Below are 18033 nucleotides of genomic sequence, written 5' to 3' on the forward strand. Positions count from 1 at the left end.
CGGGCTCATTTTCTATCTCTCTCCATTAGCAATGAAATAAGCCTCCAGGACAAACAGATCTCATTAGATTTTTACCTGAATAATAACCATATTTAATTTTAAAATTTCAAACTTGTTTAATAAAAATTAACAAATACCCCATAATTTTATTCTTATATTTCACAATGTTTTATAAAAACGAAAACACCAAATGTAAGTATATGATACTGGTTATTCCACTAGCTAGGCTATTTTGTTGTTGTTTTATCATTAAAGGAAAAGACTGGACCACATGACCTATGTTACTTTTTTTAATAACTGTTTGACATGTAACAGTTGAATAATTATACAATTTTCATGTCTCTTTTCAGATGTATAATATAGTTTGTAACTTTTATTAGTTTGTATTTATTGTACAAAATGGTGGATTTTATAGCCATAATTTTACTCATTCTCCATTCAATCTGACCATATTAAATCCTCTTTACATTTCCTGCCACCTCTTATGCCTCTTGCCCTTCTGTTCCCATTCTCATCTCTCTCTCTCTCTCTCTCTCTCTCTCTCTCTCTCTCTCTCTGGGTATGTGTGTGCATGTGTGTGTGTGAGAGAGAGAGAAGTGTGCATATCTGTGTATATAACATAGGTTCCATATCTGAGAGAAAATTGTATTCGTCTGTCAAAGTGTAGGTTAATTTGATTAATATTAATGATCTCCAATTCCATTTTCCTGCAAGTGACATCATCTTTTATAGGTCCAAGTAAAACTGTATTGTAGGGGTGAGTGGGTGGCTCACTCAGTGAGTCACTTGCTCTGGATCCCCAGCAGCCATGTAAGGAGCTACTTGTGGTAGTGCACACTTGTAAACCCAGTTCTGGGAAGACAGAGACAAGAAGTGCACTAAGTTTCACTGGCCAACCAGAGTGGCCAAATTACTGAGCATGGACAGTTTACTGAAAGACCATGTTTCAGACAAGAAAACATAAAGAAAAAATGGCTAGGCCAGCAAGAGGACATGGATGTGAGCTCAGTCACTAGAGTTCACATGAAGATGGAAAGGAAGAACCAACTCCACAAGTTTATACATACATATGCTTTGGCATTGCACACCCACAAACAGGCATTATACACACAGAATAATAACAACAACAAAATCAATAATAATAAATGAGATGGAAGTGATCAGGAAAGACACCTGATGTCCACTTATGTGCTCCATACACATGTGCGCACATGAACATGTACACACATAGAATACACATGTTGTATGTATATTTTATTTTCTTTACCTGTTCAGATAGTAATTGATACCTTGGCTGTTTCCATAACTTGACTGTTGTGAATAGTCTCACAAGCAGCAGGAGTCTCTACTACCAACTGTGTGGGAGGGTGCATATTTCTAGGAGTGCCACAGCTGGCTCACATGGAAGTTGTCACAATGCTTCAGGAAAATATAGTTCTTTGTCATCTGTTCTTTAGCTGTGCCAATCTTATGTACTTTTATCTATACATTTCAATTGCCCAATTATTAACTTGAATTTTTGTATTTAGAGAGATTTTTAACTTCTTTTTTTCTTCTGGATATTAATCCCCTACCAGATTGAGCAACTGACAAAGATTTTCTACTATTCCATAGACTGTCTTTTCAGTCTGTTGTTTCCTTGACCATGCAGAAGCTTTTAAATTCCACACAATACCATTCAGTTCTTGGAACTGTTTCCTGAACTATTGTATGCCTATTGCCTGAAGCGCTTTCCGTATGTTTGCTTCAATTTTTAAGTTTAAAAATCTTAAATTGAGATCTTTGGTCCCTTTTGGAATTTGCTTTTTCGTACAGGCTAAGAAGAGAAGATCTAGTTTCATCCTATTGCATGTAGATATCCAATTTGGCCAGTAGCATTTGTTGAAGAGACTGTTTTGTTTTGTTTTGTTTTCTCCAATATATGTTTTTGACCCAGCTCCTTGTTGAGTGTTCTACTGTATGCAGTTAATCTACTGCCTACTTCCATGCCAGTACCAGAGTCTACTACAATAGCTCTACAGTATAACCTGGAATCAGACATTGTGACATCATTCTTTCGTTCAGGATGACCTTAGCACTTCAGGATCTTCTGTGCTTTAATATTACACACAAGTGTTGTTTTTTTTTTTCACTGTGAGGAATGCTGTTTGGGGTTGCATTGAATTTTTTGGTCAGTTTCAGTAGCGTAGCCATTTCAAAGTACTAATTCTGACAATCCATGAACATTATGTCTTTCCATACTCTTGTTTCAATATATTTGCTCAGTGTCTCAGCACTGTCATTGTAAAGGTCTTTTACCCCTTATTTATGTTTATATAGATTTTTTTGAGGGTGTTGCAGATGAGATTGTTTTTCTGATATCTTTCTTCATATGTTATGGGCAAGATGTATAATATATTCTTTATTTATATTCTTTACCTAGGAAATATATATCCATGTGTTTTCATTTCAACTTCTTCTCTCCCACAGCACTAATATCATCTCTGACCTCAATGACCCAACACCTCTCTCACAGTTCTTCCTCCCCCTATTCTGGTGTCTTTTCAATTCATATCTCACGTAGAAACAAATATCATTTTAAAATAGAAAAATAGGCAGTCTTTTTAAACCAGCGTTCTTCCTTTTCATTCAAATAAAAGGCACTGGAAAATCCTACAAGAACCCCTCAGCAACGTGGCAACCCCAGAACATAACACTCGCTCCACTCCTGCAACTCTTCCCAAGTCCACGATGAATGCTCCCATGGCACTGGCTTGACTTGGCTCCAAGTATTTTGCTTTCTTGTAAAAGAGAGATTGTTGTTGTTGTTGTTGTTGCGGTGGTGGTGGTGGTGGTGTTTGTAGGTGTCTTTCCCTCTGCCTGATCCAATCTTGCACTCAGTGTTCACATGGTTATTTCAATCTCATCCATGGTGGTTTAGCTAACACACAGTCTCACTTCAAATGTCACTTCCCTAGCGGAGCAGTTCCTGATAGTTCTCCTTTCTTATTGCTCCTCAGTCTCGGCATCTCATATGTTTCTATCATCAGTCTTATCTAAATTACCTGTTTGTTGCATCTCCTTTGTCTGTTTGTGTATTATTTTCAAAGCATAGCACATTTGCTAGTAATACTCGACAGTCAATAAGTACCTGAATTAGTAAGCTCTGAAGAGAGATGGGGCTCATTCTGTTTTCCAGGATGCAGCATCCATTCAGCATGTACATCTTTTGCACGAAATCCTTGATATTCATGGCCAGGTAAGTTCTACTTATCTGCTTATCTACATCTTCTACTTCTATGATCAGCTCATAGACGTAGAGGAAGAATGATAATGCTCAGGTGTCTAAGGAGAGTTGCTCTTCATGCAGAGGCAGAAACAACCTTGTTTCGAGTTGGGAACTTGGTTACCTGATCTATCTCAACCATTACCTATCTGGGTTTATGCTTCTAGAAGTGCCTCCATCCTCACTCTTGTGTCAAAAAAAAAGGAAAAAGAAAAATAGAAAAGGCACTTTCCAGGCTTCTCTGGAGTCTCTTCTTATGTGGTTCAAGATAGCTGTGAAGTAGATGAGTCTCCTTTCTCAGGTAGTGCTTTGTAAAGGCCCATTACTGGCATAGGAGGACAGTTGAAACAGATGAGACACGAATCAAATAATGCCATAAATCCATCCTCTGCACGTGTTGAAGCTTCCTTTGAAATAAGACTGCAGTAGGTCACGCCACATCCCACCCAACCCTCTGGCAACGACTTCCCTGGGAAAAAGACTCGCCTGTCCAGTTCTCAGCTCCAGATAGTCAAGTGAGGAGATACATTTCCTCCTCCACATCAAAGTTAATTACACAGTTAGAACAGTTGACACAAACGATTATCTCTCCACTGTATTAGAATTATATCCTTGAACACATTGTTCAGTTGTGGATTTTGACATATTCTTTCATTTGCTAATTGGAAAAGTTGTTCATTTCTTCTGGTAAATTGTTGCCAATTGAAGATGCAAATTTCCATTTTCCTCTGTTTAAATACAATATCAACAGCAGCCTTTCACACAAGTTGTTAAATCCTAGTGGCCTTCACAGAGTCTCCCAGATCTTTTTTAAGGTATTCCATCGAAGCCAACCATATCAGATCTCAACAGCAAGCAAAGAATTTTTTCAGCTAACTAGAACTCTCAATAGAACACACTTAATTTGATGAGTGTTTTGAAGTTTAGTGCTGGCCATATAAGTTTGTTAATGTCATAGGCCTAGTTTAGGTTAGTCATTTTATGCCTAGACCCCTGTAGTTGGCAAAACAACCTGACAATTTTTCACTAAATGTTTGATGAATAAATAAGTCACAAAATGTGAACTATCACAAATACTAAGTGTCCACTGTTACTAACGACAATATCCTGGTCAAGAACCCATCAATTGTGCTATTACACTTTCCATCCTTGAGTACCAATATTTTTGGTACTCAATATTGTTATAAAGCATTGATACTTAATACTTAATATTGTTATACTTAATATTGTTATAAAGCATTCAAAGCCCTTAGTGTCATTAACCATGAAAGGTTTTCAGACATTATCCAACAACTAAGAAAGAATAACATATATCAGTGCAAATACAACAATTGATATTAAAAAATTAATCTCTTCAATGATAACTTTGTGAGATAAAACATTTAATTTTCTATATGTGCCCCTACCCTAGACATAATCAAAAGAATAGTAATTCATGTCTTTGGTAGATTATATGTGTAACAAATCACAATAAAACTAACCATTTTATTTGTTCTTCCATGACTTTTGCATTATTAAATTTTAGGCTATTAGCATGACCTAAAAATGTTTTGTTTGGCCTTTTTCCTCCTTGGCTGTCTGAAGGCAAGATGGGTCACCAGCAGCTCTACTGGAGTCACCCGCAGAAGTTCGGCCAGGGTTCTCGCTCCTGCCGCGTCTGCTCCAACCACCACGGTCTGATCCGGAAATACGGACTGAACATGTGTCGTCAGTGTTTCCGTCAGTACGGGAAGGACATTGGCTTCATTAAGTTGGACTGAGCGACCTTTAATGGATTATTCCAGGCTGTCTACCCCTGAAACGATCATGCTAGTCTTTGTACGTAAAGAATAAAAAAGTGAAGACCTCCAAAAAAAAAAAAAGTTTTGTTTGTTGTCATTATTGCTTTTGTCATTATTTTAATAAATGTGATAGTTTGTGGCAGGTATTGCTATTATTCAGTGATAATTAATCTTTATCTCAAAGTACTCATGAGTATCCCCTACCAGGCGAATGTGAATGGAAGCAACATACTGCCTTTTCTAATAGAAGCATTCAGTTGGTCCGACTCAGGTTCCAATTTATTCTTTCTTGCCCCGGCAATTGCAGCTATGAAAGCTTTAAAATGTTGCCTTCATAGAGAGCGGCCTTATGTGTTTGCCCCTTACACATACTCAGAGGTTCTGCAGAGAGAAATTTTACAGAAAAAAAAACTGTTCAACAAGATGTGAATCAATGAGCAATCCCAGGCTCTTCCTTGTCTAATACTTCTTACTCATACCCTCTAGGCAATCATTGTCAATGTCTTAGATAATGGTAATGAACTTAGCAATCATCAGTTAACAGATAAACAGAAAAAAAATAGACAGTTGCAGGAAAGACAAAATTTTTGAGCTTCAGCCATTGGATGTAACCAGGAAAGTGGCGTGAGTTACCTCTGGCCATGCTTAACTTCAAGGGTATGCCTCCAGGTACCCTGATGTGGAGGCAAATTAGGTATCAGTGTCAGTAAAAAAAAAAAAAAAAAAAAAAGTATCATCAATATTTGTTTTTAAAAGAGAGTTTTAAATTTGCCTAAATTACTTTATTTTAAAATCGAAAAGTTATTAAAATTGAAGTGTCAGTGTTAGTCAGAAGATGGAAACGGCACCAGTAACTTGAGTAGAGAAAACTTGATGCACTGAATTAATGCATGAAAGCTGACTAATGGCTTAAAAAAATGGAAGGAATATGGAAAGAACAAGCACCCTGCAACTACAACTTCTTAGTGACAGCATTTAAACAATAACCCAGAAGATGACACCCTCATCAGGTGTGCGGAGGGATTTTTCTGACGGCGGTATAGTGTGGCTGAAGATATCTTCTGGGTTACCAGCAGGCTACAGCTATTGCTCATTAGGCTATCTCCTTGGGGACATAGCATAATAAAGACCCTGTGCATCTGAAACAGAGCCATACCACAGGAGGAAAATACCCACCACACCAGAAGCAGAAGAAAGTCTTCTCTGCTAGCTCTTAAAGGACCCCTCCAGATCCCCACTTCAGCTTTCCCCTTCCAACTTGCCCTCCAACTGCCCCTCAGCTCTCCTATTTATAAATCTTAATATAGTGTCAGCCAGAGAAGAAAACTTCTTCTCTGAGAAGTTCCTTTGTTCTCTGAGAACAAAAGAAGAGAAAAGAATAGATTTTGAGCTAAGAAACACTGAATATATCAGCATACATAAGGAATGCCAATAAAGCTGATAGAGAAACCACAAATGTATGGTTTTTCCAACTCGTTTGTACACTCTCCACTCAATGAAGAAATAAAAGCCATCAACGTCCTTCAAATACCACATATATATATGTATATTAATCCTGCAATGATAGATAACATTCTTAATATTTTCAAGGAAATGTATAGCTTCATAAGATTAAGCACAGCCTGGGTTGAGAACTGGATAAGTGTGTTAAAAAGCCCTTTTTTTTCTGTATCAATTACTTCACATTCTCTAGAGAAGGCCTACAAAAACAATCCTGAACAACAACAAAAAAATTAAATGAATTTCTCTGAGGAGGGAGGTTGGCAAAAACAGTGATGTCTCTAGCGAAATTCAGAAGGAATAAAATTTTAAAAGTTCAGATTCGGCAGACAAACATTTAGGCCAAGTGCCGCCTCCACTGTTCTGAACTTGCAGCTGGCTTTGGATACCTGTCCCTGGGTTTTGTATAATTTTTCCAGTGGTATGATTCCACAAGTACAAAATTAGAAATATATTTATTATTTTCTTTGGAAGATTGTTTTTTTTACATATAATAAAACTGAGCCACTTTTAAGACCAGCATGTACCACAGGCAAAAACTCAGACCACAGAATTTTAGAAAGGGCTTATTATTTTTTAATGAAATTGAAATTCCTCTCAAATAAGAATACCTTGCTATTGTGTGACAGGCTGTTGTTTCAGACAAATCCCTGGAGGGCTCAGCAAGTACAGAACACACCCTCTACCCCGAAGCTGAACACGCTTCACTGTGGATTGCCTTCAGAAGTGAATAAGATTTTACATTGCAGAGGGCCACCTCACATGACATTCTATAATAGGACAATCAAGAATTTTATGAAAAAAAAAATCACTCCTGTTCATTTTCATAAAAAACACAAAAACATGTTTAGAATTATTAGTTAGGCATGTCTATGTACAGAATCCTGCTCAACAAAGAGGGTTTTTTTTTTTTCTTATTCTGCCAAGCAAGGCATTTTCACTCAGTTGGGCGGAGGTTGTATTTTAATTTGTCTTTTACAGGAAGACCCCACTTTCCTATATAACTCATTTCTGAAAAGAGTTTGAAAGTCAAACACCTAAAAAAATTACCAGCATACAGATGTAAGATATATTAGCTACATTTCCAGTAGTCAATACTTCCCCTCCAACAGAGGTTACTAAATGGGTGAGGGATTGCTACGCCTCGATATGTTGTTTATTGAAGTTGTAAGTGAGGGTGAGGATGAGGTGATAGTGGCCTAGGGGTCCTCTGTGAGCCTGGAATTTCCAGGTTTTGAAAGTGAGAGTAGATAAAAATCAGGGCAACTGAGATTATTGCATTAACAAAGTGAGAGATTGTGAAAAGCTGAATAGCAATGAGCAGGGTATTTAGTTGTGAAAGTCAGAGAAAGGAAAGTATCTTCATAGGTCACATATAAAAACAACGTCTCTTAATTAAGAGTCACATCTTCACAAACACTTGTTAAACATATTAAACACTTCTAAGGTAGCTGTCTTATATCTTACATGAATTCACACTGTTTCACAGTGGACCTATCTTCTGGATAAGAATTAAAGGTATTATTAGTCAATTTTAAAAAGATGATAAACAAAATAACACATTTGTAGTTTTGTCAAGATATCTTTAATATCTGAGGGAAGTATTATGATCTCATTGTGTTGAAAAGCTACCATTTGTCAACACTGAACAGTCATGGCAAGATTTGTGCTCTCCTTGGAATAGGATCATTGTCAATGTCTTTGTATGGCCTTGTTTTGAATTAATTCAGTCAACTTTAGGGTAATTTGGCACAGTGTTATAAAAAAATCTTCCTCTGAGATAAACATTCTATCTTGAAACTCCTCCTTAAGACACAGAATGTTGGAAAGGGAGGTGAAAATTTCCATTCTGTAGAGAGGCTCAGTAAGCTGGGGACCAAAACAATTCAAGTGTATCAGGAAGTCCCTAAAATCTGCCAGATTTATTGGGCCACCACAAGTGTAAGGACTGCTGACAGGCACTCTCAGACAAGCTACCCAGAGGGTCAGGTTGACCAAGCTGTATGGAAGAAAGATTCTCCAAACCATCTAGAAGTTGAACAGTAAGCTCCAGGTATACAGCCTTTCTGAGCCATCATCTATGTTCTCACTGAGTTATTTATGCTCCTGTAAGTAAAGTATCACCCATATTCCTGTAATTAACTACAGTAACATTGGTTCCCCAAGCTAGATTTCAGTAATGTCCTTATTTTGGTATGTCATGGATTCCCTATCTGAGGTGGGTGAAATTTTGCTTATATCTCCCCAGGAATTGTGTCACATAACACACAATTTTACTGACTGTAAATCTAGCATACAGTGTGCTAGTGTGGTCTTATGATTCTAATCTGGTCTGCTGTGGGCTCATTGTGCCCTGATACTGAATGACACTTCATTGGTAGATGTTGTTTACAAAGTGCAATTTCCTTGGAAGTTATGAATTCACAGACATTCCCAGCAAGGGGTGACAGCTGATGGCAAAATGTGAGAATTTTTATTAGGTCTCAAGGATTCGATCTGACAGTTTTTCATGTCCCATGGTATCTGTGTGATATGTGTGGGGCTTTGGGCTCTCTGACACTCTGAGGACTGGGTGCAGGAGTGACGCTACCGACAGAGCTATGTACTAATGGATGAATAATCATGAATAATCAAGGCTATGAGTAACAAGAGTCTTGGTAATAATGTGAATATAGCAGAGTCAAGGAAACTATCTGCCATACTCTAGAACATTGGTGTTGAGAATAGCATGTATGGTAAACATGTGTGAACATAGAGCATAGCTAAGAGAGTACACAGACAGAACTGGTTTAGTGGAGGATGGTTCAAAGAAACAGTGACTGGGCAACATCATGAGCAAAGCCAGAATGTTCCCATCAGGAAAGAGGCTGATATTTTAAAAGGGAAAACTATTCCATACTGAGCATCGGGGATGACTAGTTGCCTGCAGTCCCCCATTGCTGGAATTCTGAGAAGCACTTTTTTTAAGTCAATGACAGTGCCACCAAAGAACTGGGGATGAGGATCAGGGGCCTACCTACAACTCTGAGGACCTGGCCAGCAGAGAGGAACAGGAAGAAGTAATCAGACATGCCCTGCTGTGGTATCCTTCCATGAGAACCTTCTGAGTCTTCCCTTCAGCATCAGTTTCTCATATATGGAAAGCAACAGTATACAAGGGACACAATGGAACAGAGGTAGGACTCAAATTCCAACTTTGCCACAAGCCAGTACTGTGACCCTGGTTGCTGTGTACCTCTGTGGTTCTGTCATTAGTAAAATCAAAAGGGTGGGGGCATAGAACAAGCATTTTTGTGGAGTCAGAGCAGCACAATATAGAGCATTGATTCTAAGAGCCACTTGCCACTAGCAGGATTAGTAATATAGAGTGTGTGTTGTCCCTTCGTTTCCAACACTTCCAGTAACATTTTTTTACATAAAAGTAAGAAAACTTTTATTCATATTTCATGTGTATTACAATAATCACTCATATCCTTTGTTTCATTGATACTTTTGTCATATGCAAGAAAATCATCCAATACTAATGAGTCAAGACATCAAATTACAATGTAAGAGTGCCTTTTATTTTATCTTGCTCTAAGACTTTTATAATTTAATTCATGGCATGTGTAATCACAATAAAATCTTTCATGCATTACTCTTTCTTGAAAGATATAGTTGTCTTGTGCAAGGGCTGAACAATATTCCATTACCAACATGAACATTTACCAATTCTTAATGATACAATAACATGGAAAATTCTTGATGTGGTCTTTGTCAATTAACTTTTATACACATCTAATTAATTTTTAGATCATATCAATGAATTCATTATTAAACATTTCAAGTATATCCAAAGAATGAGATAAAAGAAACCATGATTCTTGGAAAATACCTTTCTACATGTGAGACTATCAAGAAATTTTCATTATGATATGCTTTTTATGTTATGTTATTTTTATTTTTTTACAATATGCTTTTGTTTAAAAGGCCATTTCTGTGGGTCTCTGTAAGAACTATGTGTAGTTGCATTACATTTGTGCAAGACTTGGAGCATGTGTTTAATTACAGCAACTTGGTAAACCAAAACCATTGTAATTACAGGAAGCAGAGTACACCTGTAGCCCTAGGTTAGCTCTGATTGACAAGAGTGCCAACACACACAAATGCACAGCAAATGCCAGATGAGAGGGAGTGGGACCTGAGGTCTCAAATTAAGACCATTTTCCATGAGAGGGGAAACAATGACGAGTCACACAAAGGTCAAAAGCTATAGAACTTTTCTCTGTGGTTTTCTGCTTTCTCCAGCTGAAATCAGATAGGAGCATAGTGTTAAGAAGCTGAAACGCCAAACAATTGCCCCTTCTATGAAAGTATTTTATGGTTGTTAGGAGAATTAAAACCTGGATAAAAGACTTCAGGAATTTTGACCTATACTAAAGCCTTCAAATCCTGAAAAAAAAAATCTGATTTAGGTACATAACCTACTTTGAGTAAGACAAGTTAGCTAATTCAACATAAGCAGGAAAACATCTTAACTATATTAATCAGCATTTAATAACAACTCATGATTAATGAACATAGAATGACTATAGCTTGTTTTTTTCTTCTCAACTTTGTTAACTCTTGTTTAGATATTGTATGTGCTTTATTTTGCATATACATATTTATTAGCGAATGAGTAGAAATTAAAATTCATATTAATTTTAAGCTTAGAAAGAACCCCTTAAGGGAACAAGGACTATTTCTGACAGGAACTCAATGGCAGGCTCTTTGACCTCCCCACCCCCCAAGGGAGGAGCAATACTGTTAGGCCACAGAGGAGGACTTTGCAGCCAGTCCTGAAGATACCTGATAAAACAGGGTCAGATGAAAGGGGAGGAAGTCCTCCCCAATCAGTGGACTTGGAAAGGGGCAGGGAGGCGATGAGGGAGGGAGAGTGGGATTGGGAGGGAATGAGGGAGCGGGATACAACTGGGATACAGAGTTAACAAAATGTAACTAAGAATAAAAAGAAAAAAGAATGCCTATAAAATTTTATAATAATAAAAAAAAGAAAGAAAGAACCCCTTGATTAACTACACCTGTAGGAATTCCCAGTTTTTCAACTCAAATTCTACCCACTGTGGCTGACAGAACATACCTCTAGCTTATTGTCTCTGCAGGCCCCAAACTTTGAAGAATTGGCACAGGCAATAGCAATTTGTAGCACATAGGCTGAGGCAGCCTATATCTGTCAGATGAGGAATAAGACTGAGAATCCTAACTCATGATACAGTGGGAAAAGCAAATGTGCCCACATCAATAACAAATTGGGATTTTCCCTGCCTTCTGTCAGTGTTTCTAACAGGACCTCTTAGCCCTAGTTGAGAACTGAAATCCTCTGAGAAGCTTTAAAAGGCATGTAAGATGTAAGAGTTGGGGGATCGGGAGGAGTGTTGTGAAGTGCTGTTCTCTGGCTGTGACGTGGCTCCTGCACACATGAACTCTCAGAAGCTGTGGTTACCTACACAGGACCAACCCGAAACCAAGCCAGTTAAAATCCGGTATGAATGGGATCAGTAAACCAAAGGCTCCACCTTTTAGCTGAGCTTCCATTGGCAGATGCTAAGGGACAAAGAGTCTTATTCAGTAGTGTAGCTGCTGGTAGGCGGAATATGTCCCTATGAATGTCCCCACATGCATGTACACAGAGTCTGCATTAATTACACCCCCTGGGATAAAAACTAATTAATTTTTAAGGTTATGAGGTTTTATCATGAGAGCAGGGACTAGATGTTAATGAGGCTTTTTTTCAGTCATAAAGAAGGCCATAACGCACAGGTTGTACATACAACAATACAAAGGAAGACAGTGAGAAAGAAGCTTACCATCATGATGATGACCATCATGATGTACAGCTTAAACAAAGAGCAAGATACTGTCTTAAGAGGACTAATATCGAGTATATACAAAGAACTAAAGAAGCTGAAAAGCAGCAAACCAAGTAATCCAATCAAAAAATGGGAAACAGAGCTAAACAGAGAATTCTCCGTAGAGGAATATTGACTGGCAGAGAAACACTTAAAGAAATGCTCATCCTCATTAGCCATCAGGGAAATGCAAATCAAAACGACCCTGAGATAACACCTTACACCCATCAGAATGGCCAAAATGAAAAACTCAAGGGACAACACATGCTGGAGAGGTTGTGGAGAAAGGGGAACCCTCCTCCACTGCTGGTGGGAATGTAAACTGGTACAACCACTCTGGAAATCTATCTGGCACTTTCTAAGACAATTAGGAATAGTGCTTCCTCAAGACCCAGCTATACCACTGGTAGGTATATACCCAAAGTTTGCTCAAGTACACAAAAGGGATATTTGCTCAACCATGTTTATAGCAGCTTTATTTGTAATAGCCAGAACCTGGAAACAACCCAGATGTCCATCAATGGAGGAATGGATACAGAAATTGTGGTATTTTTACACAATGGAATACTACTCAGCAATCAAAAAGGAGGAAATCATGAAATTTGCAGGCAAATGGTGGGACCTAGAAAAGATCATCCTGAGTGAAATATCCCAGAAGGAGAAAGACAAACACTTATATAGACCTATAAGATATAATAAACATAATGAAATCTGTACACCTAAAAAAGATAATCAAGAGAGTGGACATGGGGTAAGATGATCAATCCTCGTTTAGAATGACAGATGGGATGTGCATTGAACGTATGACAGGAGTCTACTGAGCGCATTGGAAAGACTCTAACTAGCAGTGTTTTCAAAGCAAAGACTCATGACCAAACCTTTGGCAGAGTACAGGGAATCATAAGAAAGAAGGGGAGTTAGTCTGATGAGGAAAGGATAGGAGCTCCACAAGGACCAAAGATATCTGGGCACAGGGTCTTTTCTGAGACTGACATGCAACCAAGGACCATGTATGAATGTAACCTAGAACCTCTGCTCAGATGTAGCCTGTGGTAGCTCAGTAACCAATTGGTTTCCCATAGTAAGGGGAACAAGGACTGTTTCTAACAGGAACTCAATGACTGGCTCTTTGGCCTCCCCACCCCCCAAGGGAAGAGCAGTCCTGTTAGGCCACAGAGGAGAGCTTTGCAGCCAGTCCTGAAGATACCTGATAAAACAGGATCAGATGAATGGGGAGGAGGTCCCCCCTATCAGTGGACTTGGCAAGGGGCACGGTGGAGAGGAGGGAGGGAGGGAGGGACTGGGAGGGAATGAGGGATCGGGACACGGCTGGGATACAGAGTTAATAAATGTAACTGATAAGAAAAAAATAAAATACAAAAAAAAAAGAAAAAGAAAAAAAAAGATACTGTCTTAAATATGATCATTTGACCTTATGGATGAACTGGTTTGTCTCATTGACTAAATAAAATTTATTTTTTATTAAATTTTAGATTTATTAACTTATTTTGTGTGTGCACTGTGACGCATACATGAGCATCAGAACACTGTCACTGCTCTAGAGGTGGTGGGACCTGAGAGAATGGAGCTGATAAATGAGATGGACTGAAGTTTCAGGCAACAGCCAAATTTATTCAGAGCACCAGACAATTTATGCTTTGAGGGTTAAGAAAAAGGTCACATGAGTAAAGTTCCCATGAGTTCAGGTTGTAAGCATTCTGAATATAGCAACAGCAATGAGTAATCTGTAGCAACCCTACTCCTATTTGCTACACCTGGGAGGAGCATGAAAACACACTCCAAGAACAATCCCATGTTTAGAAGAAACTGAGGTCACATGACTCTTATCCTATTTTCTTGGATTGTTCTCACAAGTACTCAAAATTCTGCTTTCACAACTCTCTTCCTGGGCTGACAGAAGACATGTGGGAGTCCGTTTTTGCCCTCCACCATGTGTGGTCTTGTACTAAGAATCAGACTCAGAGCTTTAGTCTTGGAAGCAGATACCTGTACCTGAAGAGCTCACTCACCAGCATTTATTGACCAATGAAGGATTTCTATCTTCTGTTACCACTTCAAATGCTTTTAAAATTAAAATCAAAAGCAGGCTTTCCAGGCGTTAAGAAGTACTTTCGCCCAAAAGTATATACTTGTGTCACTTCTTTGTCTAAAATGCCAAAGAAGTTGTAATGGCCCTTTGGTATGGAAATATAATTATGTGATTGCGTATCCATTGACTTAGAGATATTCCTCCTCCAAAGCTCTCATTATCTAGTTACAAAGAATTTAAGAAGTGGGTAAGCTTCATCTGAATTAGAAGCACACATCCAGTTTCCTTATGATTTAATTGTTCCTCAACGTTTGGGACTGTAAACATTTGTGGCCTTGGAATTGCTACAAGTAATTACTATACTACAGTTACTAATCTACAAGTAATAGGGTCAACTGAGCTTGAAGCCAGGAATTAAGGTCAGGCTGCTCCTCTAACTTCTCATTAAACTATACTTGACTCTTGTCTTTTGCAATAATTGTGTGAAGGATGTCAGGGCTGTGAATTTAGACATGAGTAAGAGGTCCTTGTGAAGCTATCCCTGTAGTTTTCCTGTTACATAATGTGTGAGAAGTTGCAGGAAAGCTAAGCCAATCAGTGCCAAAAGCTCCAGGAAGTGATGATCATTTTTTTTTCTTCAAGATCTGCAGAAGAGTAGGTGGTTGAGATCAAATGGGCCATCTGTGTGAGAGGCACAAAAAGAATTCACAGGCAGATTTACACGTCAAGTCTACACGCCACATAACATGACTCTACCACTCCTCTATCTTGTTTCTTGGAATGTGACACGTATCTTACCAGTGCATTAAATACATAGTTTAGTTCGTATGCCAAGTCCCATCTTTAGGCACACAGAAGATGTCTTCAACAAGCACTGGCAGAGTTACCCCAGCCTTCAAGAAATCTATAATTTCATTTCAGAAGCAACACATTCATGCCCTTACCAATATTTAAAACACCACCAATACACCACCCAGGGCAGGTTTTAATTTGGTTCCTATAGAGATCAGGTAACCCGGTAGGCTAAGAGCTGCCATAGAAGGTGGAAGATTATAACCTAGGCCTTTTAAAGTGTGTAAGATCTGAATAGCAAAAAATATTTGGAAGATGGGTGTCAGTGGGAGAATGAGGAACATAACAGTAAGACCAGTGTATGAAGAGCCAAGTTCATGAGGTGAAGCAGTGTAATGTGAAGTGTAGGATAGAGGCTATCTGGTCCCGCTTGCTTATCAGGCTTCTGGGTGAGAACCAGAGAAGTCTGAGAAAGACATTTTAAAAGTATGAGGGGGGGAGAGAAAGGAAGATTTACTCCATGATATTAACTCCCCAGTTCTTGAATTTGGATCCAAGTGTCCACTGCTTCCCCTAACACACATAAAACTCAGAATTAGTCTACCATGTGTCTGTCATTAGTCTAACATATATCCTTACCCAAAATTCCACTCCTTCTTTCCCAGCATTCAACAATATACTCTGGAGTTTCTGGTGAAGAAAATTCTTTTATAGTCTCTAACAGGTACTCCCTTTCTTTCCCTTTTCTTTACATACTCCCTCTGTATGTAAAAGCTACAAATGCTGCACCATCCTCATGCCTCCTAAGGTTGGGAGGAGAAGCTGATATTGCACAATGGTTTCCTAGAACCATTACTCTTATGCAATTGACTCTCTAGTTAAAGAAAAAAAAATAGATAATATAGAGAGAGATCTTAGTTCTAAGGCTTGTATCATTAGTCAATTAAACATAGCCCCAGTATATCTGTCATTTCTGTCATCAGATCACCTGCCATGTCCACCATCATTCACTGAAAATATTGTCTGCAACTTCTCTCCCATTCTAATTCCTGCCATTATCCAGGTCCAGTTCAGTGTCCTCTAATTTCCTGGTTAAAAAAAAAATGTCTTAGTGTTCCCATTGCTTTTTGTTCTAAGCATAGCCTATAAATCCCAGTAGGAGAGGTGTACCTCTAAAGCTAGGAAGTAGCCATTCTCTGAGGATGCTATAAATACCCCAGCCACCGCTCAGTTCCTAGACTATTCCATTCTCATTCCCAGCTCAGTGCTTTGCAGATACTGAGCTCTCTTGTAAGAACACCAAGACTTTTGTCTTCATATGATCCCACCCACTTATTTTCAGAACTCAAATTCTAATTTCTTCATCAACTTTTAGTTTGCATCAACTTCTCATTACCACAGTAAAAACACCCAAACTCACCAGGAACAGAGATTCTCAAATGGAAAACAGTGTTATACCCATTGGAATATCTGATAATGTCTATAAACCCTTCTGTTTGTCAACACTGATAAGAGCTACTAGTATGTAATGGATGGGCCATGGGCATAGGCAAGGGATGCTGCTCAATGTTCTACGTTGGACAAGACAGCCCCCCTCCAAAAATAATTATCTTACACTGAATGAGAGTGCTGAAGTTCAGAAACCCTACATAGGGTCGGGGTTGTGTCCTGCCCATTTTTGTTATAACATTCATTACATTTGTATTGCTTAATGTCTGTCTTTCATGCCTATCTTGATTGTCAGAAAATCATGAGTAAATACCAACTAAAACATGGTAGTGACCAATGCTTACTTAAGGGCAGAAAGAAGATAAAAATTAAACAGAAAAGATTCAATAATGATAAAGTTTAAAATGTAAGTAGAAATTGTAAAAATAAGAGAAAACAAATATTTAAGGAAATAAGCATAAAGGATATGAATAATGAAATAAAAGTAACAGAAGGTATATATATTAAAAAAAAAAGACCCCTGTGCCCAGATATATTTGGTCCTTGTGGAGCTCCTATCCTTTCCATGTCATATTAACTCCTCTTCTGCCGAAGGTTTGGTTATGAGTCTTAGTATCTTGAAAAGGGGCAGGGAGGAGATGAGGGAGGGAGGGTGGGTTTGGGAGGGAATAGGGGAGTGGGATACAGTTGGGATACAGAGTTAATAAAATGTAACTAATAATAAAAAATTAAATTAAATTTAAAAAAATGAGAGCAACTGAAAAATAATTCATTTTTACCAATAATTTAAGAGAAAGTAAATGCTGCAATACAAAATATAGACTAAGCTTTCTGAGAGCCATTGCACAAAGAAAATATAATATGATTAGTCTTCAACTTTGACAGACTCCTAACCACTCACCATGCAGTTTTTCTCAGAGTTATTATGTTATTAATATTTTTTAATTTTGTGCTTTTATTAGAAAAGACAAATTTTCCTGGAACTGAACACTAAAGAGACTATATCCAAATTATTCTTAGGAAGGATTAACTTTCCGTAGTAGTGCAAACATTTTCAGAAGCAAGTTTGTAGAGGTCTCTGAACATCTTGTAACACCCTCTTTATTGTGCCCATGCTTAGTGGGGAGATCGTCACTGCAAAGCTATTTTAAAATATAGCACTGATTCTCAGCTGTCTGAGGGGCCGCTGGTAGGAAAGCTGTCAAACTGTGTGTGTGCCCTGTGCTCCGTCCCCCCACCTGATGAACTCACAGAACCAGTGACATAGCTGATTCTGGGTCAGGGAATGATCAGCAGATTTTATTG

The 18033-nt window shown here is 38.3% G+C and overlaps 1 protein-coding gene across 1 annotated transcript; it reads left to right on the forward strand.

Annotated features, from left to right (window-relative positions):
• Nucleotides 1-4831: 4831 nt before the first annotated feature.
• Nucleotides 4832-5127, forward strand: LOC129667234 (40S ribosomal protein S29-like). Its single transcript, XM_055594743.1, has one exon. It carries the CDS (start codon nt 4855-4857, stop codon nt 5023-5025), a length of 171 nt encoding a protein of 56 aa, XP_055450718.1. The 5' UTR covers nt 4832-4854; the 3' UTR covers nt 5026-5127.
• Nucleotides 5128-18033: the final 12906 nt, after the last annotated feature.

The sequence above is a fragment of the Psammomys obesus genome, unplaced genomic scaffold, assembly GCF_907164565.1.
Source record: "Psammomys obesus unplaced genomic scaffold, mPsaObe1.curated_primary_1811, whole genome shotgun sequence".
Lineage (NCBI taxonomy): Eukaryota > Metazoa > Chordata > Mammalia > Rodentia > Muridae > Psammomys > Psammomys obesus.